This window comes from Adiantum capillus-veneris, chromosome 13 (genome assembly GCF_014529385.1).
Source record: "Adiantum capillus-veneris isolate H3 chromosome 13, ASM1452938v2, whole genome shotgun sequence".
Taxonomy (NCBI): Eukaryota; Viridiplantae; Streptophyta; class Polypodiopsida; order Polypodiales; family Pteridaceae; genus Adiantum; species Adiantum capillus-veneris.
In genome coordinates this window covers 12,658,230-12,681,373 of record NC_140943.1, presented here as the reverse complement: position 1 = coordinate 12,681,373, position 23,144 = coordinate 12,658,230, and the positions used below count along the sequence as shown (strand labels likewise).

Genomic DNA, 23,144 nt, shown 5'->3' with positions numbered 1-23,144 from the left:
CGGATGCACCTCGAGCTCCTGTATTGATGCCTACTCCACCTGTTGAGCAACTACCGCAACACATGGTCCCTAGATCTCAAAATGTTGTACAAGCTACACCGCTACCACCTCCTGTGCTAGGACCGCAGCCCCCGCATCCAAGAGTCGCCCCTATGAACCAAGTGGGTTGCGAGCCATCTAATGCTTATGCAGATGGTTGTGAGGAGGAAATAGACACTAGTATTGCCTACGGACTTGATACATTGGAAGAGTGTCCTATATACTACATGGAAGATTGTTGGGGACAAGTCAAGCCGGTTTATCAAGCTGCTGCTCTCGCATCCAGAGGTCAAAATATCAACACCCAGGCTAGGAGGCCACCTCTTCAATGCTACGAGTGTGGTGGACCACATCGAGTAGCGGAGTGCCCTATTAGGCTGCAAAAGAATGCTGCACAGATGCAAATGAATCAAGGGAGCACGTCTGCAATGCCAATACTCACATGTAATCGTTGTGGCATAGATCACTTGATTGCCCAATGCCCCTATAACCCAAATGCGCCTAAAATCACACCCCTGAATTTGGTCGAAATTGCTAGTGTGACATCGCCAATACCACCCGTGCACCCGCTTATGCGATTACACGGTCCATGCTTCAAGGGCCAGGACATATCCTCGAAGAGAGAGATACCGCGTCAGTTATCCAAGCAAAGAAAAAGAAGACACGAAGGAAGAAGTCGCAGAATACGGAAAATTCAAAGCCAAGTTCCAAAACAAACATAGGAACAGGAGATGACCCCGTGTATATGAATGACCTCGAGGATGATTCAGATTCAGTCGAGACAATGGAGACTAGAACCAATACCACAAAGGGAAAGACCGACAAAGAAAACCGTAACATGGAACCAAATGAAAACCGAATAAGAGAAAACCATAAAGAGCCTCTGAAAACACCACAAGTGTTTCCAAATCCAATCCAAGACCCCCAAGATAAACCGCAGGGGCAAAAAGGGAAAAATCGTAAAAAGAAGATTGGGACGTACCCAAACCCAGTAGACGAGATTGAGCAGGTGAAACATCTAAGAGGTTTAGTGGAGGAGACTCAAAGGAAACTAGAACCAGAACCCATGCAGGTCAAAATTCATGACACAGTGTTTCCCACGCAAGTTCATCCACCCCACATGAACCATAGACCGTTAGCCATATCTAGTATCATCCAAGAAGGGAGTGAGGACAGGACATCAGAAAGTGAGCATACACCCTTCTTGTTGGAAAGGATGTTTAACGAAGGAATACCTGATCCCATTGAGGAATATGAGATTCCATCCTCACCAGTTCCTAGTCAAGGACCTACACCCTGCAAAACGCCAATGAATGTTGCCAAACTAGTGGACTTCATGTCTTCTGAGGTCCGAACCACGATCATAGCAAAGCTGTATGGAGATCCTGAGTTATTCCTTGCACTTCGAGCATTCCTTAACGGAGAGCTACGAACGGGATTACCGCAGTTTGCGCAACCAAATAGGCCTGACTCGATTATGATTGATGAGGAAAATCATGTGCAATCACTTGACTTAGATGGACACGAGTCTGTGATCGAGGTACCCATTAACGAATTAGGGCAGTATTTTGAAGGCGACGAGTCTAATGCGACCCTACCCATCACTACCAAGGGATTAACTATAAAGGGAATTCTTGATGGTGGTGCGGGAGTTAGCATCGTTACAAAAGATTGTTGGGAATCCATGGGAAAACCCCGCCTCAGTGTTACTAACATTGTGGTAAAGATGGCAAATGGTACCATAGCCAAACCTATGGGGATGCTCAAGGATCTTAAGATCAAAGTTCTAGGACACAAGGTGCGACATACGTTCATTGTAATGGATTTCTCTAAACACCTTATGTCATATGAAATGATTTTAGGACGACCATTCATGAGGGAAGCACAAATGGTTCACGATTGGTCTAAAAATCATGTCTATTTGCAATTCCAAGACTCTGTCCTTAGAGTGGATTTGGTGACTGGTAAGGTACACCCCTTAGGGAGTAAAACCATTATTGATCATCGCTCTGACACCACAGTTCACTCGGCCCCACTACAATATTGTTACACTTGTAAGAAGGATACAGACATTGGCCAAGATTCTCCTTACATGGATGTGTTACCGGGTATGACGGAATCAGACAATGTGGATTGGGTCCACCTAGCATCAACCATAGACACTTGGGGAAATAGGGGGACGACCTGGGTAACACCTGAGGGGGATGAAATGCATGTACCCTTAAATATGCTACAAGCAATGCATATCGCTTCCGACAAGACTCATCCTAATGTCACGAAAAAAACATACAAGTGGGTCCCTAAAGCTTCTTTAGTGACCATAGCTAGTGCTAAAAAACAGAAGCCTTGTAAGAAACGTACCACTCGCTCCAAGAAAAGTAAGAAAATGTTGCGATGGATCCCTAAATGACTATTGGAAGCCCAAGGCTACTATCAAGGAAATGATCAAATCTGGGTGCCAAAACGTAGATTGTGCTCTTACCTATCACCTGACCCAAGTGAGCCCAATCCCGTAGCTCCAAAACGAATCAATGATCATGGAAAGAAAAAAATCACAGAATGCTACACACCTAGTCCCGAGCTAGTTTGGGTACCAAAGAAAGAACGATTTGTTCCACCTAGCTCAGGAAGGGGGGAGTCCCATGAAGATTCTAGCTCCTCATGTAATACATCCATAGAGGTAAAAGCTTCTACACCGCCTCCATCTATAGTAGTGGACCTCCATGAAGCTACAAAAGAATCCACACCTCCCAGTGTTCAAGAATCACCTGATGAACCACTTCAAGTTCGATCCTGGGAGAGTACCTTACCACCCTTGCAGCTTGACAAGGCACCTAGGGTAATAGAAAATTACTGGCAAAAATCCTCACCTATTACCAACTGGAACAATTGGTTTCAAAGGGTGACAAGCTCATTTCAAACGGTATGACCTACCCAAGGAAGGGGGGAGTGTTTGCTGACAGTCATCATTCATTTGTTTCCCTCTCAACCTTTTTCCCTGACCTCTTAATCTCCGATCTTAGGGAATGTACATATAAAGCTTTATACTCACAAAAAAGAAAAAAATAAAGAGCAAGAGCAATTAGCAAGCGAGTATGCACCTTAAAAGTCAAAACATTGACTCAGACCTACACATGTCACATCTGGTACAGTGAAACAGAAACCTATGCCATAAAACACCTTTGATCCTCATCACTTGAGTGATGGAGGGTAGGTAAGATTAGTACGATAGGAGTGTTTCTGTTTTAGAGTTGAGAGATTAGCAAAGTTCTCTTTTCCCACTGATGTGCCTCCTGGAGGTATTCCTTGTGTTTCCTAGTGTGTACAGGAGCGTATTGCTATTGATAGGATTTGGACCTTCATGGAACCTTCAAATCAAGCGCGACCATCGACACAAACAGGTGTTTCTTGTCCATTAGCATTGCCGTTATCTTTTTGCATCTATGATTGTCTGCTTTGATTGTGATTGGTAGCATAATATTCATCGCATTGGCTTAGTATCAAACATTTAATTCAATGTAATCTTTTGTCATAATCACTTGTTTAGGTGTAAAAATCAAGCAGTCCGACTAAGCTAGTTTGACCAAGCTAGGTATTAGAAATCTTCTCTTAATACCATGGGGAATGCCTTCCTAATAAGCAATGGTTACTTAGGTTCTTAATCCGATTTAGGCAGCATTGTATGAAATGTACTAGGGCTTTCTAGTGGGCTTAACCCTATCGACCTTTAGCTTAAGTATTATAAAGGGAGTTTACTAATGTGATGAGCCTGGGGAGTGTAACACTGTTATATGACCCCCCAAAGTTACAAAATTTAAATGATGAAAATGAACAAGCAAAAAATCAAAGTGCCACAATGTAAAATTTTAAGCTGGAAGAGAAATCTCAGCTTGATTTGGTACTTCACTCACATGTATTGCCTATGGTACTAGAGCCCTAGAGGTTCCCAGTGTGGGCGCTTTTCCTTGAAAAGCAAAAAACCCAAGGCATACAAAATAAGCACACACATCATAATTGAATCACTGTGAAAAGACCTTGGGGGGTCAAAGAAAAAGTAATCAGTCAGGCGATGATTTCATGAGAAATTCCTTTTATGGTAGCTTAACTACAAAGTTTTCTAGATATAGCCTCTAGTCAGCCCTTGAACATGAATACTTGGCTCTCGCGATTAAACAACTTAATTGACCACAGAAAATTAAGAAGCTTACCCATGGTATTAATATTCGATCTCTAGTGCTTTTCGACCGTCAAATTAGCGACCCCAGACTTGTTTAATTTTTTGCCTTTACATCTGTTTATGCATTTGATTACATTGCAATTTAATGTTCATTGCTAACAAATTGTTTGAAATTCTTTTACCAATCAATTTGTCTACCTAAAAGTGCGTATGCTTTTTAAGAGAATGCAATTACTGTGCCAATGTTGTTTGATTTTGTAGTGACTGAAGAAGGCTAAGGACATTCATCTCAAATGCTCTTCCACCTCGACGACCCAGCTTCAACTCAATAGCTTCCGAGGACGGAATCTACATCAGGAAGGGGGGCATGTTAACCCTCACGGCACACGGACACCCATCACCTACGATGGACGCGTATTATGTATTTGGTAGAGTCAGGTACCGGGCTTCGGTCCAATAGGGAAAGGTAGAGTGATCGCCGATGAGAGGCGCACTTTAACTTGGACATTCAAGGGATTAGTTGGTTAAGCATGGGCGCCAAAGTGTGAATGGGGTGAGCTCCTATAAAAGCCAACTAAACCTAATTTTTACTCATTCTCTCATTTGTGCAATTGAAGAGTGCTCTTGCTCCATCTCCATCTTCTTCTTCTTCACCTCCTTGTGTGTGTATGTGTGAGAGAGAGAGAGAGGGAGAGTGTGTGTGCGATCGAGCATTACGAAGGCACGACGGCGGCGAAGCGGTTGAGCGCGGCACGACTGCAGCTTCTTCTTCATCGCGGCGAGGAATCCACCACGAAGGCGAGCGTAGAGCGGTGAGTGACACACCCTTTGTTTTCTTGAGCTTGCTAGTTTAGGCTTGTTGTGTGCTTGGAGCCGTTTATGGCTCGCATACGGTGTATTGGCAAGTCCCTTGCTTCGACAGTGCGGCAAGGAGCGCACAACATACCTGAGTCAGCATGTTACGTCCTCATTTGGCCACTGGCAATCATCTATTTGGGAGGTTGTATTTAATAAGATGGATGGACATATTCGTGGATGTCCGCTTGCTTCCACTTTGCTCTGTGCTTGAAAAGAGGTTCCGATTCATCTATCGTGGAATGCTCGACGGGAAGGAAATTCACTTCCTATGAAGAGTCTTCATTGGAGGTGGGCTTTCTCTCTTACTTTGTTTGACTGCTCGCCTTGCCAAGCATACTTCCTCTCGTGCCGCGGCATTCGGGTGGTTGAGGATGTGGAGGATGTAGCCAGATTCACTACCGGCAGTTCTGGATAAAATTGCAGCAAATGTTGCTTGACTTTTTACCCATTTCACCTTTGCTCAATGGTGATCGCATGTCAGACTCGAATTTTCAGGAAATGCCCTTTCAAGATATTTTTGTTGGTCGAGTTTATGCTCTCCTTCTACCTCAACCTTGGCTTCCTGATCATTGTCATGCTCTTTGACACATGCATAAATATGATATCTCGTGGAGGAAGCTTCTATTTGCTTTCTGGAAAGGCCATTTGCCAGAGATGTTTGTTCGGTGTTGTTTGCTTGGCGGGCTCTTGATGGGCACTTCTCTTAGGACGCGTCATTATCCGTCCTTGATCTTCTGTCTGTTGCTTGACTGCGGAAGAAGATGTTTGTCAGTTGTGTGGGATTGTTGCATTACTCGAGATTTCCTTCGCCGTGTATCGACGTGCATGCAGGTCCGTTTTCCCACAACGATCTTCCATAAACGGTTTTGGGCATTTCATTTTTTCACTGGCGTTGCAACGCTTCGCGGGCTTCTTCATGTGGGTTAGATTTTGGGCTTACAAGAGCCTATGGCGACAACGTAATGGCTATACGTTCCATCGCATTCATGCAGATCCCTTCCCGTTCTTCAAGCTTTCCCTTAGGCAATCTTTACGATTCGCCTTAGAAGTTGGTGATATCATTGTAGAGATACAACGTATGTTCCATCGCATTCATGCAGATCCCTTCCCGTTTTTCAAGCTCTCTTAGGCAATCTTTACAGTTCGCCTTAAAAGTTAGTGATATCAGCTTTCCTGTGAATGCTTTTAGCCATTTTGTACAGCCGAACACTTCTATGTTCCTTCTATTGTACATGATCTTTTTGGTGGGTTTTCCTCTCTTTGAAGTTTTCCACAAGTAAATTAATCAAAATGATTTACAAAAAAAGTGTGTGTGTGTGTGTGAGAGAGAGAGAGAGATTTTATTATCGCCCTTCGAGGTCAAATATGACCTATGGGACCAAAGTTACATGTGATGTAGTATGTGTGGCTCATAAGTGACTCAATGCTCTAAAATTATGGTGATGAGAGTTGTAATGAAGAGCCCACATTGTGGTTGGGAAAGGAAAGTGTGTAGGTCTAAATCATCGCTAAAAATGTGAGGGAAGCAAGTTCAGATGTGAACAAAAGCTGAACACTCTAGTAGTTGAGATAGCTCTTTCTTCTCTCTTACACCCCTTGTTTGGCATAGAATGAAGCTAGCCAATTTGATGCACTTCGTGATTGTACTTGCCTAAGCATGTATATAGATGTGTATCCATACCCCATAGAGATGGAGCTATATCCCCCCTCCTACACCATGCATCTTGTAACATAGCCTCCGGTGAATCATCCCTTCCCCCCTTTTACCACGTGACCACATTTTGTTACTTTTCACTTTTGTCTCATAAGCCGACTTTGGCCTCTAATAGACATAGAAACATCTCTCTCTCTCTCTCTCTCTCTCTCAATGTTTAAGAGGGGGGGGGGGGGGGGGGGGGGGGGGGGTGGTATGCACAATCGATTTGACTCTTCTCCATTGCCCAACGCCCTCTCACATCAAAGGATGTGGAAGCTAAGCCAATGGTTACGATAGTGCACATCGTTGACAAGGGAATAGGCTCAAGCATGTAAGTGTGAGTACGGTTTCCCCTTTCAACAAAGAACATGGTTTTGTAGTTGGAGGCAATATGGATGATGTAATGTATGAAACATGACCCAATGGATTCCTCCCACGAGAGAGAGAGAGAGAGAGAGAGAGAGAGAGAGAGAGAGAGAGTTGTAAGGGATTAGCAAAGATTACACGGCCTATAGGACTGATCTATATGCGAAGCCTTCATGTCTTTGTGCATCACAGATGTGAAATCTCTATTCTGAAAAGATAACTAGTTTTGTTGTTTGTTGGGGGGTATATCGTTGTTCATCATGAATAAAGACTCCAAATGACTGCAAGAGAATGTATTAGCACTTTTAGAATTGCAATGTTCAAACTTTTGAGTAGGCAATGATGCCTGTAAAACATCACAAGAACTCTAGGTGCGAACTTTAAAATTTGGTATCCAGTATTGCGATTTGAGCACCTATTTTTGTGTGACTCAATGAAGTCATGCTGAAAGCCACGAGTGACACCAATCATTGTAAGCCGCCCACGTCTCATAAACACGTCTCACCAATAAAGGTAAAGGAGAGGATGCAAAGTCAAAGGCCATCTTAATTAGGTAGATAAATGACAGGTAGCTTCTCTCATCACTTCACTCCAATTAGTGAGCACCACAGACAAAAACACATTCCAAGCCTCGCCCGTACATGAGTGAACCATGGGTCAGCATAAAGCCTCAGCTATTTCCTGTTTTTCTCTCTTTTTTTAGCCACTTTTACGGGATTGCACCAACTCACCCACACCCACATGTCTCAGGGGCTGAACCATAGTGGGCATTGGGTGCGCTTAGAGCCCCTCACCTTTACCACTAGGCCTCAGCTATTTCTAAAAACTTGCACCCCTAAGGAATACTACATAATACAGGAGGCATTGTTCACATTGCTCTTTTACAGCAACCAAGCAGAACGCCCTTCAGAAACATGCCATGTTCGTATACTTACAGAAAAAAACAACATTCCGAGCCTCATCCTTACATTAAGTATGGTTAGCATGAAGCCTCAGCTTTTTCTGAAGAGTTGAACCTACTATATTAACATACAATTTGCACCCAGGTACCATCTCTCCTTTGAATGCACAACCCTTTTGGCCATTTTCAAGCTTGCATGGGCAAGCAGCGAACTCTTAGACAATCACAAAGCTTTCTTTCCAAACTGTTAAATATGAAACTTGCTGAAATAGAAGGCATCAAACTGATAAATCTTTGATCAACTGTTCCAATGCGAGAAAACTGTCGACAACGACAGCTTGAATCAAAATTGTTACATTTAGTTAATGAAAACATCAAGTATGGGACCTACTAAGATGCATGTCAGAGTTTTAATTTACAGAACAGTTGTTATTCATTGAGATATATATATATTTTGAACTCTTCAAGTAGCTTTAAGAAGCTGAGGTATGAGGGCAATGGTTCAATTAGTGCCGATACGTTCTAACAACTTGTTCAATCCGACGTCGACAAAGGGGACAGTTGGAAAGCTGAGTGGAACACGATGTACAAGAGCACATATGGCCACAACTGCAATCAGCAAATACAAATCCCTCTCTCTCTCTCTCTCTCTCTCTCTCTCTCTCTCTCTCTCTCTCTCTCTCTCTCTCTCTCTCTCTTCGAACTCTAACAGACGTCTGCAACCGCTGGGTGCGAGGGCGGCACCTAGCCTCCCATGGCTTCTCCATAGCCTCGCCCACCTCGCTGAGGCAACCCCCCCGGGCAGCAGTAGTTCCTGCCCTGGCAACTCCCCTCGCTGAGGAAACCCCCTCGTTCTGTATGCCCTGCAGCAGGTAGTTCCCGCCAGCCCAGTTTGCATCACAGGAGACGTTCCCCACGTGGTGAATGAAGGGACAAACGAAGGGCGCACACAGTTCAATACAGCGAATCTGCACTGCTGCAAGTTCCATGGCAGAACGCAAAGGAGCACCCTCGACACCGAGATGCACTCTATCCTTCGTGGTCCCCCCTCAGGTGGATCCCTTCAACTGCATCCAAGCCGAGGGGTAGTCCTCCCTGGGCCAAGGTTTTCTTTGAAAAGAGCAGCAAACACTAGACTGACTAGAGCGTATGCAGCCTTGGGAGGATTGGAGAGGATATGTTCACAAGTCCCCTGAACAAAGGTCTGGCTCTTTGATACCTTGGTAGCTTCAAGTATGCTCTATGGGGTTCAGGTTTGGGGACCCTTTGTGGGTCAGGATGGGTGGGGAGGTATGAAGAGGCCCTTGGTATCTATCATCTCTCCACTGATTAGAGCCAAGGCCTCCATGCCACACGAGGTCATTTGAGCGGAATTAGGAGTCCCCCTATGGAGATAGAGGCGCCTACCAGATCAATCTCCTATATGCACAGCTTATGGGATACTACAAGAGACAGATATGCCAAATTGGCCCTTGAGTCCTCCAAATAGTTAGTTTTACAAGGGGACACGTCATGCTCGAATGCACAAATGTCATCATGGTTCCGGATACATGGCTTCAGCATAGACAGCTTGCCTCCCTCCGAGTACTCCCTTGGTGTACCATCGTTGTCTCTTACACGGGTAGAGATTACTTGTCAGGTGCAACAGAATTGAAATGGTGAGAAGATCTAGACTTCACACTTCCATAACTCTTTACTTCTTTCCTTGCGTTAATGATTGCTAATTCGCATGAGAGATGGTTCCTTTTATGTATTTGACGAGAGGAAATGAGAGAGAGAAGTAGAGGTGTGTGTGTGTGTGGGTGGGTGTCGCAAACTGCTGACGTGTCAAAGCCCTGAAGAATGGAGCCAACTTACACATGTCGGCCGAGGGGCCTAAACCCTAAGAAGAACAAGTAACAGAAGAAGAAGTCCTACCAACTTATGGGGACCCCGTCCGATGGGGCCCCGAGTGACAAAGGATTAGGATAAAGCTGGACCCTCACACACACACACACAACGTGGAACTGATGACGTGGCAGATTTCCAAAAATTACGCTCAAGTGTTGACGTGGCAGGCTGTACGGATTTCGGCGTTTTGTGCTGACTACTGACGTGGCAGTTGTACAAAATTCCGTGATTTACGCTGGCAGCTTTTTGGCATAGCTTTTGGACCATGAACTTTTGAGTTTGAAGGCTTTTCATAGGCCAAGGGCCTTTAAATATGTGCTAAGGGCTCATTCTCTGGCATGCTTCCTGGAGAAGGTGCAGAGTCTGGAGTATCGGCTTGTACTGTGTTGATGCAATATAAAGAAATACCGAAAGAGGCGAGAGAGAGAGAGAGAGAGAGAGAGAGAGAGAGAGAGAGAAGAGGAGAATTACAACCGATGGGGTCCCAACCAACAAGACTCTACTGACTCGAACGCGAATGTCACCGTGGTAACTCTTCAAGAAGAAGCACCTTCTAGGTTATTTGATGAACCTTTGGATCCATTTGCGCTCCTGATGTGAGAGGAAACAAGAGCTGAAAGTTGCTTGCAAAAACGTGGATCTGGCTGCGAGAACACAGCTGATCCGTTGCGCAACAAAGTGATGACGTGGCATGCCCAGCTGGAAAGAAGTGGTTGAGAGGACAAGAGAAACTGAACCAAAAATTAGAAGTTTGAACCCAAAAAGAATGGTTGAGGGGCCTAAAACTGAAAATCCTAGTTCCCACCCAAATTGTGGAGCATCGGCCGAGGGGCCTAAAACCAAAAGCTGAGGCTGACTTCCACAAATCGCGATGACATGCTCACGTGGCATAAAGACCCTAGGTCTCTCTCACTATGCACAGCATTTGAACGCAGAGGCTAGGAGCAAACAGCCCTCGAGAGTTGTACTGTTGTGACTCAATAATAAAGAAAAATACCGGAAGGGACGCCAGTCTTTGGCATCTGGGCACCGAGCTCCGCCATACCATGTCAACTCTCTCTCTCTCTCTCTCTCTCTCTCTCTCTCTCTCTCTCTCTCTCTCTCTCTCTCTCTCTCTCTCTCCGTCATCAAGTTCAGTGATTTTGCAGTTTCTATTTGTGTGTTGCTATTGATTTCTCGCTTGGAGTGTCCAAACCTATAACATTGGTATCAGAGCTCAAAAAGATTCTTCTTCTACAGAGGATCCGAACCCTTCTACAACCCACATGGATACTTGCGGAGAATCTGACACAGAAACACCTCTCAGTGGGGAGGTGAAAAGTTGAAATGTAGCACGGGAACTGAAGAAAACAACGAAGATTTAGGCGAATTTCTGACAGGAACATGTTAAGCCATTGAAGAACGGAGCCAACCAGTAAATCCTTGACCGAGGGGCCTAAATCCTAAGTGAAGAAGCAGAAGCAGCAAAAGATGTTTACCGACTTACAAAGTCTTGCCAAGTGGCCTATTTTTAAAGAAGAGTTCCCACCAACTTATGGGACCCAGTCCGATGGGGCCCAAGTGACATAAAGGCATTAAAAATAATGCAAGCCCAAACACACACACGGAGAGCTGATGACGTGACAGATCTGTACAGATTTTCGGATTTTGCGCTTACATGTTAACGTGGCAAACCAGTACGGATTTCCGCAATTTGTGTTGGTTGTGCTACCATGGAACCTGTACGGTTTTTCGCAAAACGCGCTGGCAGCTTTTGGACGCTAGTGCTTTTGGGGCCAAATGATTTTGAGTTTCATGCTTTTCATATAACTGCTTTTCATAGGCCAAGGGCCTTTAAATATGTGCAGAGGGCTCATTCTCTGGCACGCTTCAGTACGAATGTAACAAACTTGGACACCCCAAGTCTAGATCCTGTCGTGACACAAAAGAGATTCACTTCAAAACACTTCACAATTCAAGAGTCGACACGGCCCGGTGTAGTTCCGTGCCAAGAGAGATTGGCCCCAAAGACTGGCTCCCCTTTCGGTATTTCTTTTATATTAATCTTTGAGAAAAGTACAACTCCCATGGGTGCTCGCTCTCAGACGCTGGGTCCAAATCCTCTGAGAAGTGAGACCCTTGGGTCACTCACTTATAAACATTACAAGGGATGCTAAAAGCAGAGCCCCAAAAGCATGTAAACTCAAAAGCGAAAGGCCCAAAATGCAGCCAGCGCTGTTCCAGAATTCCATATAGCAATGCCACATTAGTAGCGCGAATCGCGGACGTCTGTACAGCCTGCCACATCCGCACCGTAATTAGCGAGCGTCCATACAACAGCCACGTCAACAGTTCTACGCATATTTTTAATGCCTTGTTGTCTCGACCTCTCGGAAGTTGTCCATAAGTTGAACAACTTAGTGGTCATGCCACGTCACCAGTTTGTGACATACGGGTGAAATAATTGTAATCGCCCTCGATTACGCCGGCAAAACAGACAGAGGCCATAAACCAATTCAGTAGACACTGACTCTAAGTACCGACACACTAGACACGACACATCCAGCACTTGTACAAAGACGACAGTCACATCACTGCACATGACATCAGAGGACATCACGTGACAAATCAATCACTCAAAAATTTATTCCAAATCTCAGACCATGACTGCCAGAGCAACGTATTTAGTAACCGCATCTAGATCCATCTCGGACCTCACTGATGTCGGATTAACTAATCCATATTGCGATCATGTCTATGAGACCGAAATGCTGCAGTCATTTTGTCTTTCAGTTCCTGCACACAAACAAGTCAAATGAGAGAGTACAATTCAATCATATTCAATTTCGGAAATTCCATTTCGTAAAGTCATACAACAGAATATTGTCAGCCCAGCACTATCCCTGAAACCCAAACGGAACATCATTGACTCTATTCGATCCAGGTAATCTGTGACAAAAGAGCGGAGTGACTCCCCTCTTGTGCAATCCCTCTGCACAAGATTCAACCTTGCTGATCCCTAGGATCTATCGGAGTAGACGAAGCTAAACCAAATGCTTCAAGGTAAAGTTCCAAAATCTGATGAGTATCTGCTAGGTCCTCCTCCATCCACTTCGCATCTAATGCCGGATAGTTCTTGAATTTAACCAAGAACCACCGAATCACTTTACCTTTCATCTTTCTTTCCTTGTGTCACAAGACGGACACCACGTGCCAATAGAAAAGAACAGACTGAACAGACTTTTAGCACTTCGATAACAACTCAATTGAGAGAGAGAGAGAGAGAGAGAGAGAGACGACACGCGACACGGAGTGGCGGAATTCCACCCCAGAGAGTATTGGCCCCAAACCTTGGCGCCCCTTCCGGTCTTTCTTTATATTGCATCAACACAGTACAAGCCGGTACTCCAGACTCTCCACCTTCTCCAAGAAGTATACCTTCTCCAAGAAGTATGCCAAAGAATGAGCCCTAACCTCATATCTAAAGGCCCTTGGCCTAAAATGTCACGTGACACATCCCAACCCTATGTGTCCGTGGACAAGCTACACCACAGCAGGGTTCAATCAGTTCAGTCAAGTCTAGATTAGCAGTGATCTGGCACTTTTGTGAGTCTATTCGTAGACCGTGCATGCCCAGTCACTGAGAGTAGATCTGGTTGCACACAGCATGATCATCTCAATATTTCCTTCAAAGTCCATCATATTCAATCAGGAGAATTTTCCAGTGCATTTAGTCTATTTTCCCTATTTTTTGTATTTTCACTTATTGTTTTTAAGTGACTTTCCAACAAAAGTAGGTAGGGCAATTTTGCTAAGTTAATATATAAGCAAACCAAAGTTAGCACTTTCTGGCAGAAGAGGCAACAGGAGCTTCCCGCTCAACAGGCAACTTCTCAGCAGTACCCCCCCCCCCCCTCAGCACCCCCAGCAGATTACCATCGCCATCCTCTTCCAGACTTTGGCGTTTTCCCCCACAGCATTCAGCCATCGCCAGCAAGTGACCGTCCCTGGCGTTTTTCCCGCGACCCACACACCTCATCCATTAGCGTTTTTACTAACGCCAACCCCAGCCTTTTCCAGTGTTTTCAGCCAACCACTAACGCTAGGAGAATCCTGCCATTTCAGCATGGAAAGCACTGCCACAGCCAGCATTTTTTCAGCCTTCAGCAAGAGCAGCAAAACGCAGCAAGAAAGAGACTTAGCATCAGCGTTTTGGTCTTCAGCATGACCCTCGACACACCCATCATTTTCAGCCATAAGGACAGCAGTAAAACAATCAATTTCAGCCCCTAAACAGTCCACGAAATTCAGCCAATAGAAGATCACAGATTTCAGCCTAAGTCGTCGTGGTCATCACCGTCGTCGTCATCGGCATAGTCCAAGTCGCATCAGTCCTTTGCATTCGCATTGTACCACTTTGTGCAATCAAAAGTAGACCACTCTCACCGACGAGAGTGGGGCCTTCGGAGGAGGGTTTTACAACGTCTCGGGTGTCGTATCTCTTCTCTCTCCTTCTCTCAGTCTCATACACTTGCACGCACAATATCCACTCACTTTGTTCGTGATCATAACTCTTTTTATTAAGGAATTAGCTTCTCCTTTCTGCTCTTTTGATCAAGGAGTTAGCTTCTCCTTTCTGCTCTTTGATCAAGGAGTTAACTTCTCCTTTCGTCCAAATCGGAACTCTTGATATTCCGTCGTAGTAAAATTAGCCCTAGACCTGCTATTGGACTAGTACCCGATATTTATGGTATACACCTCGAGAGTTTTAATGCATTATGCAGAGCTTATAGAAAAGTCAACGGCTTGAAAGCCCTTATTTTCTTTGACCACGGAGCTATGGAGAACTTCATCCATCCAGAATTCTTGAAGCAGATGCACTTTGATTATGATGCAGAGGGTGGAGAAATTGAAGCTTAGCTAGCCATGGGGCAAACTCAGAAAGTGGTACCGCTCATTTGTGCACTTCCAATGACTATACAAGAATATCATGGAAAAGCCGATTTCCACATTATGAAGTTGGAATTGCGACGTTCTCTTGGGCATGCCTTGGCACGACAAGAATAGTGTGGAACTGTCCAGAGGGAGTCCAGGCCTGAGGGCAAGAGAGCACTAAGGTTGGACAAGGACTATGGTTAGCCAAAGTGGGGTCATTCACTAGCCAAAGTGGAATCCTTTGCTACAGAGGCTACATTTCAGTTTTGGGTGTGGCTGCAGTGTACAAAGGGGGTCAAATGACCTAGAAAGATACAATGGCAGCATCTCCTAAAATTTAGGGAACTGCTATTTTGGGACCTGAAAATGTGTTCGCGTCATTACCTCCGGAATGACAAGGGGAACATTTTATTACTCTGCAGTGAAGTCAACCGGGCAACCGGTCAGGGTATTTTTAGGCGACAACCCCGAAACGGGAAATAGCTTGTAAATGCGCCAAGTGGCACATTTCTGTGCACTTACCTCATGCAAGAAGAAGTGGCGCTGAATTTATAGCTGGGAAGCTCATTTTGCAAGTTCCTGTCACAGGTTAATAGCTATGGAGTGCTTCCTTTCCCTCCTATGTACAATGCGGTGCCAAGAGTGATGCCCTACACGCTACGCACTGCCCTCTCTCTCCCCTATGGCAGTATGTTATGCCCCTCTAGTGGGCTTTTCAATTGACCAATGTACAGTTGTGTGGGTTCATGCGCAATTGCCGAGGCAAGAGCCTCTTGCACAAGTACTGGATTAGCTAGCGGCTAATCCCCCGCAGGTACAGGTGAATTCGGAGAGGTTTCACGCCAGAAATCTCGTCCGATTCAAAGGGCAAGTAGCCCTACAGGTGCGGGAGCTCGAGGACTTGCTACGGATGCAACCGGCACACGAAACGGAGCCCGAAACAGTATTACAGCCTGCTGTGTATTTTTGCAGGTTTAGGGTTTTCACCCTAAACGGTCCCTAATACCCCCAGGAGGTTCGGGACGCGAGGGGACCGCTGTACAGGTGATCTGGCGCATTTTCGGGGCTGAAAACAGAGAATTCAGCGTGCTGCAGATTCTCGCCAGGTTTTGCAAAGTGCCCGTATGCGTCGGGAAAGTCATTCAATGCGTGGGAATACCGACTGGGAAGGGTCCTAGTACAGTTATGCTGCCGAAATCGGGCCAGAACAGTTGAAATTCAGCCAAGTTTGTGCTGGGCAGCTTGTAGGGAACCACAGCGTTTATTCCCTCTTTTAAACAATAAAGAAATACCGAAAGGGGTGCCTAAGTTAGGGGCCAATCTGGTGTCGGTCTTCTCATACAGGTGCAATCTAGCAGCCTGTATCCCTCTCCCCTTTGTTGTGTCTTGAAAGTACAGGTAAAGTGGGCGACAAATTAATGGGTGAAAGCAAATAAGGTTTAAGTCTAAAGTCTACCGCCCTTTTTGAAAGTACAGGCCGGTTTCATGGTTCCATCGCCGGGATTAAATCACTTTTTCCCATAGAAGTGAGCCTCGGTCAGTTTGGGCTTGAAGACACAGGGGATCGTAGACCAGACACAGGAAATTGCAATTATGGCTGACAGACCAGATGATGTGACTGAAGAGGTTTCCTTTTCGCAGGGTCAACAGACACATGAAGTGGGTGAGTCTTCAAGACCACCACAGACGGATGATGATATATTCAGGACCCAGTTGGCAAGTGCTGTGGCTATGTTCACACAAGTAATGCAGAACCCGAGGTTTTTAGCCTTTCTGCAACCTCCTCTTCCGTCTCAGCAAGTTGGGTCATTGGATCATATTCAAAAGCCTGTTAAGGCTCGAGCACAGGTGATTCACACTGCAGAGTCAATGGAAACACCTGTACACTTGACAGAGAATATGCAGTCTCCACAACCTGTGCCTAAGGTGCAAGAACAGGTGGCTGAGATGCCAGTCTTTCAAGCTGTACCAGTTCAGCCATCCACTTTTCAGCAACCTATAGCTAGTTCTAATGGGCAAGGAAGCAACCTACAGGCTATGCAACAGGTCTTCCCACCACCTTCAGTACACCCTGGCTATTTTGGAGGTTGATCGATATTCCAGAGCATGGTTGGTCATGCACCTGGAAATCAGTTTTACACGCCAGGAACAGTGTTTGGGGGTGCTCAAACGATGATGCCTAACCCCACGTATGGTGTCACGGGCATGCTACCGGGGTTTCAAAGCACTCAGGGCCAATTTGGGATGCCACAGGCAAATTTTGGTATGGCTGGAATTACAAATTAGCAGCCAAATATGGCATTTCCAGGTCAACTTAATTGCGGTCAGGGAACACAAATGAACCCTAACAGTGTTCCCATGTTTCAGTCACTTCCATATGACAATTTAACGCCGCTGGAGAGGCCAACTCCGTACAAAGAAGGTGGCAAGGGTGTGACTTTCACGACCTTTACAGGGTTTGATGACAAGAAGGCTCTCTCATTCCTCCAGCAGTTTGACAAGGCCTATGCAGGGGGAAACTTTACAGAGGCTTCAAAGGTCCGCAAGGCAGCCACTTTCTTGACAAGGAATGCGGGACAATGGTGGACAACTTTATTGCTGCAAGGGCAAGCTCCGTCCACATGGATTTACTTCAAGCAGATTTTTGCAGCAGCATGGTTATCTGATGACTTTGAAGCAGATGTCATGACAGAATGGCACCAGCTTAATGCTGCCACTTGCAAGAATCGGAAGTTTTGGAAAGCTCTACTTCCAGTAACTTCCTATAGGTTTGTGCCATTGACAGAACAGATTGAAAAATATTGTTGTAGCCTACCCAAAGGATTGAGAAAGTACTGCACGAAGACCAAAGTCACTACTTTGACGCAGCTCATCGAGGTAGCAAACACTGACAATGGTTTGCTCAAGGGAGAAGATTGTGAATTTAATACTGACGTCAAGGACGGATCAGCCAAGAAAAATTCAGCGAAGAAGTATGTTCCCAAGGAGGTTCCTATAGTGACTCGGGAGCCAGCCAACGCAGGGAAAGACAAAGCTACGGCTGAATCAGAAAAGGGACCAGCGAAGAAATGGAAAAGACGTTTTCCTCGCAAGTCGGAAGAGCAAAAGAAGGTCCTGAGGTCAGAGAACAAATGCTTCATCTGTGAGCAGCCTGGCCACATTGCTTACAATTGTCCTACAAAGAAAAGGCCAGCTGATTCTGAAGACAAGGAGGACAGGAACTGAAAGAAGCCCATGGCTGGTTTAGTGCCAGATATGGTGGGCGACAAGCCAAATTCAGATGCAAGTGAGCTTTGCAGAGCATGGAAAAAGGTCAGGGATCAAACAGTGCTTATCTTCTTTGATCCAGGTGCCAAAGCCAACTTCATTTCCCCAGAATTGGCTTCAAAGTTGGGAATCAAACCTGAAGAGATGAGGTATATAGCAAAGGCAGGTTTGGCATGTCCTGGCCATACAGAGGCTGTGACACCCATCATCGGAAAGTTGCGCCTACATATCCAGTCCTATGTAGATGCTGAAGAATTTTACATCATGCCACTGGACGGATGTGATGTGTTGTTAGGTATTCCTTGGTTATTTCGTGTACAAGGAATCATGGATGCCTACAACAAAAAGATCATTGTACAGAGCACGGGAAAGACTCACATTTTGGATGTAAAGCTTAAAGGGGAGTCTATTCCCACTGGATCAGCTTCTGCTATTACTTCTGTAATGAAAAAGCATCTTTCTGCGTACTTGGTTTTTGCACGTGAAGTGTCAGATTGTAATGAATCAAATTTATCTGTGCTAGATAAAGAAAGGTCAATGTTTTTACAACAGTATAGTGACTGTTTTTCCGATTCATTACCGTCTCAATTACTGCCAGAGAGACCCGAGGACCATGCGATAGATTTGGTGCGAGGCAGTAGCCCACCAAATAAGCCTCCGTACAAGGTTAGTGCGGCTCAGCAGAAAGAGATAATGGGCCAAGTACAGGAGCTGTTAGAAAAGGGGCTGATTCAGCCCAGTTCATCCCCATTCTGTTCTCCAGTGTTGTTGGTGCACAAAAAGGATGGCTCATGGCGTATGTGCATCGACTACCGTGCACTTAACAAGAATACCATCAAGAATACCTAGAATTGATGATATTCTGGACAAATTAGGAGCAGCAACTATGTTTAGCAAGATAGATCTAAAGAGTGGGTACCATCAAATCCGCATTGGATCAGAGGATGTGCACAAGACTGCTTTTAGAACAACGTTTCGCCTTTATGAATTTTTAGTGATGCCCTTTGGTCTCACAAATGCTCCTGCTACGTTCAATAGGATGATGGACAGAATTTTCCGTCCACACCAGCAGTTTGTTGGTACATTCTTTGATGACATGATAGTCTACTCAAAGAATGAAGAGGAGCATAGGCATCACTTGGCCATTGTGTTCAAAGAGCTACGCAGTCATTGGTTGCTCATCAATGCAAAGAAAAGTGAATTTTTCCTGGAAGAGATTCATTTTCTCGGACACATTGTCTCAAAGGATGGTGTCAGAATGGATCCTGCTAAAGTTGAAGCGATCAAATCATGGCCAGATTTGAAGACGGTGCACGATGTCCGAAGTTTCTTGGGACTATGCTCCTATTACAGAAGGTTTATCCGAAATTTCGTTGAGATTGCTTCACCTTTACATGCCCTTCCAAAGGAGGCAGTCACCTTTAGATGGACACAGAAAGAGATTTCAGCTTTTAATCTCTTAAAGGAAAAGATGACTTCAGATCCAGTCATTGTGTTGCCAGATCTTAGGAAGTCATTTGTGGTCCAGTGCGACGCCTGCGGTAGTAGCATTGGTGCAGTGCTAATGCAAGATGGCAGGGTAGTAGCCTATGAGAGTAGAATCTTGCAAGGGCCAGAAAAGACTATGCAAGTCTATGAAAAAGAACTGCAGGCCGTGATTCATGCGCTCTTAAGTTGGAAACACTACCTGCTAGGTGCAGACTTTGTTGTCCAAACGGACCATCAGACCTTGCGATACTTCTTGACACAGGCAAAGTTATCTGAGAAGCATATGCTATGGGCAAATATCTTGTCCATGTTCCACTTTCAGATTGTGCATGTGGAAGGCAAGAAGAACGTTGTGGCTGATGCCTTGTCAAGGAAGCCACAAATTTCAGTTGTGTCAATTCCTTATCATCATGAACTTGTTGGTATGAGGGAACAGTATGCAAATGATGAAGATTTTGCAAGGGTCTTCGAGCAGCTAATGGATGGACAACGTCATGAACACTATCTTCTCAAAGATGGGTTCATGATGATGCATGGCAGATTGTGTGTCACAAAGCCATTGCGACGCAAAGTTATGGAGAAGAGTCATGTCCCACCGTATGCAGGGCATCGTGGTATCGATGCTACAGTTAAAGCGGTTGAGACATTCTTCTATTGGCCTACATTGAGAAGAGATGTGGATGCCTTTGTGCGAGAATGCCTAATTTGCCAAAAGGTCAAGTTTGACAGGCAAAAGGCACCAGGGTTATTGCAACCACTACCTATTCCAGATAAACCATGGGAAAGTATTGCTATAGATTTTATCTTTGATCTTCCGAGAACGCAGACAGGAAACGATGGTATTTGGACCATCATTTGCAGATTCAGCAAGCAGGCTCATTTTATTGCTGTCAGGAAGAAGATAAAGCCAGATCAGATGGCACGCTTGTTTATGAGCAATATTTTCAAGTATCATGGCATGCCACAGTCAATTGTTAGCGACTGTGATCCACGCATGACAAGTTTGTTATGGAGAGGCTTGTTTGAGAATATGGGCACCACGCTCAAATTCTCTTCGTCATTTCATCCTCAAACAGATGGGCAGTCACAAGAGGCAAATTCTACTGTCCTAGATCTGCTGAAGTGCTATGTGTCATAGCATAAAGGAAAGTGGGAGCAATATTTGCCATTGGTGGAGTATGCATACAATAATACAGTGCATTCATCAACTGGCAAGGCACCTTTTGAGATAGTTGAAGGTGGCAAGAAAGTTCCTTCCATACTGCATACAAAGGACAAGATATTTGAAGCAGATAAGTATGTTCAAGACATGGATGAAATGTACAAGAAGGTCAAAGTGGCCTTAGAAAAGACTCAGGAAAAGCAAAAGAAAGCAGCTGATCGTCACCGTCGTGAAGTGGTATTTTCACTTGGTGATAGGGTGCTTCTACGCTTTGAAAAGGCAAGGTTAAAGAAGATGAAGGGCAAGGAAAGATTGTTTCCAAAGCTCAGCATGCGTTACTATGGGCCTTTTCAAGTGTGCAACATAATCAGTGATGTTGCATATAGGCTAAAATTGCCTGACAATTGGAAGATTCACAATGCGTTTCATGTGAGTCTTCTCAGACCCTATGTGGGTGATGTGCCAGAGGATATGCCAGTTGAAGATCAGCCGGAAGTCGAGGAACTTGACGAGATCTTGGTCCCGGAACAGATTTTGGCACATAAAGAACGCCATGTCATTGCCTACGAGAGCGGATTGTTCTCAAGGCCGGAATTGACAGCACAGATTTATGAGAAAGAGCTTTTGGCGGTTATCCATGCTCTTACTCAGTGGCAACATTACCTACTCGGAGCGGATTTTACTGTCTTTACAGACCATCAGAGTTTACGCTACTTCTTGTAACAGAAGCAGCTATCGGAAAAGCAGATGCGGTGGGCGAACATCTTGTCACAGTTTCACTTTCAGATTGTCCATGTGCAGGGACAGAAGAATTTGGTACCAGATGCTTTGTCTCGGAAGCCGTTGGTTCTGGCTATTTCCCCGATACATCATAGGAGCTTCGAGGATATGGTCGACCAGTATGCCACAAATCCAATCCGGATTTTGCAGACGTTTTCATACGGATAAGGGATGGGGAGACAGTAGCGGGATATTCCATTCGGGATGGCTACTTGATGAGGAAAACCATGTTGTGCGTTACACAGCCGTTGAGGGAAAAGGTTATGACTGAATGCCATTGTCCGCCTTTTACGGGTTACCGCGGCAATGCTACCACCATGAAAGAAGTAGAGAGATATTTCTTTTGGCCGAGACTCGGGAAGGATGTGGAGGAGTTTGTGCGCAGATGCTTGGTATGCCAGAAGGTCAAGTTTGACAGGCATAAAGCACAGGGATTGTTCAAGCCTTTGCTCATACCCACCCGCCCCTGGGACAGTATTGCAATGGATTTCGTTTTTTATCTCCCGAGAACACAGAGTGGTCACGATGGTATCTGGACTGTTATTGACCGATTTAGCAAGCAGGCTCATTTCATTCCAATAAAGAAGACAATCAAGCCGAGCACTTAGCGAGACTGTTTGTGGCCCAGATTTTCAGTTTACATGGCATGCCTGAGACGATTGTCTCCGACAAGGACCCCAGATTCACGAGTTTGTTTTGGAAGGTAATTTTTTCGAACACTGGCACACGGTTACAGTTCTCGTCATCTTTCCACCCGCAGACTGACCGGCAGTCTGAGATTGCCAATTCAGTGATTTTAGATTTATTCAAGTCTTATATCTCAGATCAGAAGACTCAATGGGAAAAGTATCTACCTTTGGTGGAATTTGCCTACAATAACACGATACACTCTTCGACGGGGAAGGCGCCATTTGAGATTGTTAAAGGTGTTGCGAAGGTTCCACCCTTTCTAAGCACGAAAGATAAGATTTTTGAAGCTGATGAGTATACGCGTGACTTAGACACGGCTTTTGCCGAGGTCCGCGAGGCTTTGCAGAAATCTCAGGAAAGACAGAAAAAGACAGCAGATCGCCATCATCGCGATTTAAAATTGAAGGAGGATGATTGGGTGCTCTTACGTTTTGAGAAGGCACGCCTGAGAAAGAAAAAGGGAAAGGAGAGGCTTTTTCCAAAGCCTAGTATGCGATACTATGGACCTTTCCAGATTTTTGAAAAGATCAATGATGTCTCCTTCCAACTGAAACTGCCTGAAACTTGGAGGATTCACAATGCATTTCATGTGAGTCTCTTGAAACCTTTAAAAGGTGATGTGCCTGAAGATGGGAAGCCCGATGAGCAACCCGAAGTGGAAGAAAACGAGGAGATCCTTGTTCCTGAATAGATTTTGGCACATAAGGACACAAAGAATAAGGGTAAAGTAAGAAGGCGGTTCTTGGTTAAATTCAAGAACTATCCTCCATTGGATGCGAAGTGGATGGAGGAGGAGGACCTAGCAGATACTCCTCAGCTTGTGAAACTTTACCTTGCCGCAGATCTGGTGCAGTGGGATGCACAAGAGGGGAGTTACTCCGCTCCTTTGTCAACAGATGCCTTTGTCACGTGACAC

At 45.1% G+C, this 23,144-nt stretch overlaps 1 protein-coding gene across 2 annotated transcripts in view; it reads right to left on the bottom strand.

Annotated features, from left to right (window-relative positions):
• Positions 1 to 8,301: 8,301 nt before the first annotated feature.
• DAL1 (E3 Ubiquitin ligase family protein) overlaps positions 8,302 to 23,144 on the bottom strand; it is a 31,951-nt gene continuing 17,108 nt past the window's right edge. For both annotated transcript variants that reach the window (XM_086526425.1, XM_086526426.1), the window contains exon 11: positions 8,302 to 8,646. In XM_086526425.1, coding sequence (XP_086382551.1) covers positions 8,544 to 8,646 — 103 coding nt within the window. In that variant the 3' untranslated portion in view covers positions 8,302 to 8,543. The remainder of the gene's footprint in view (positions 8,647 to 23,144) is intronic.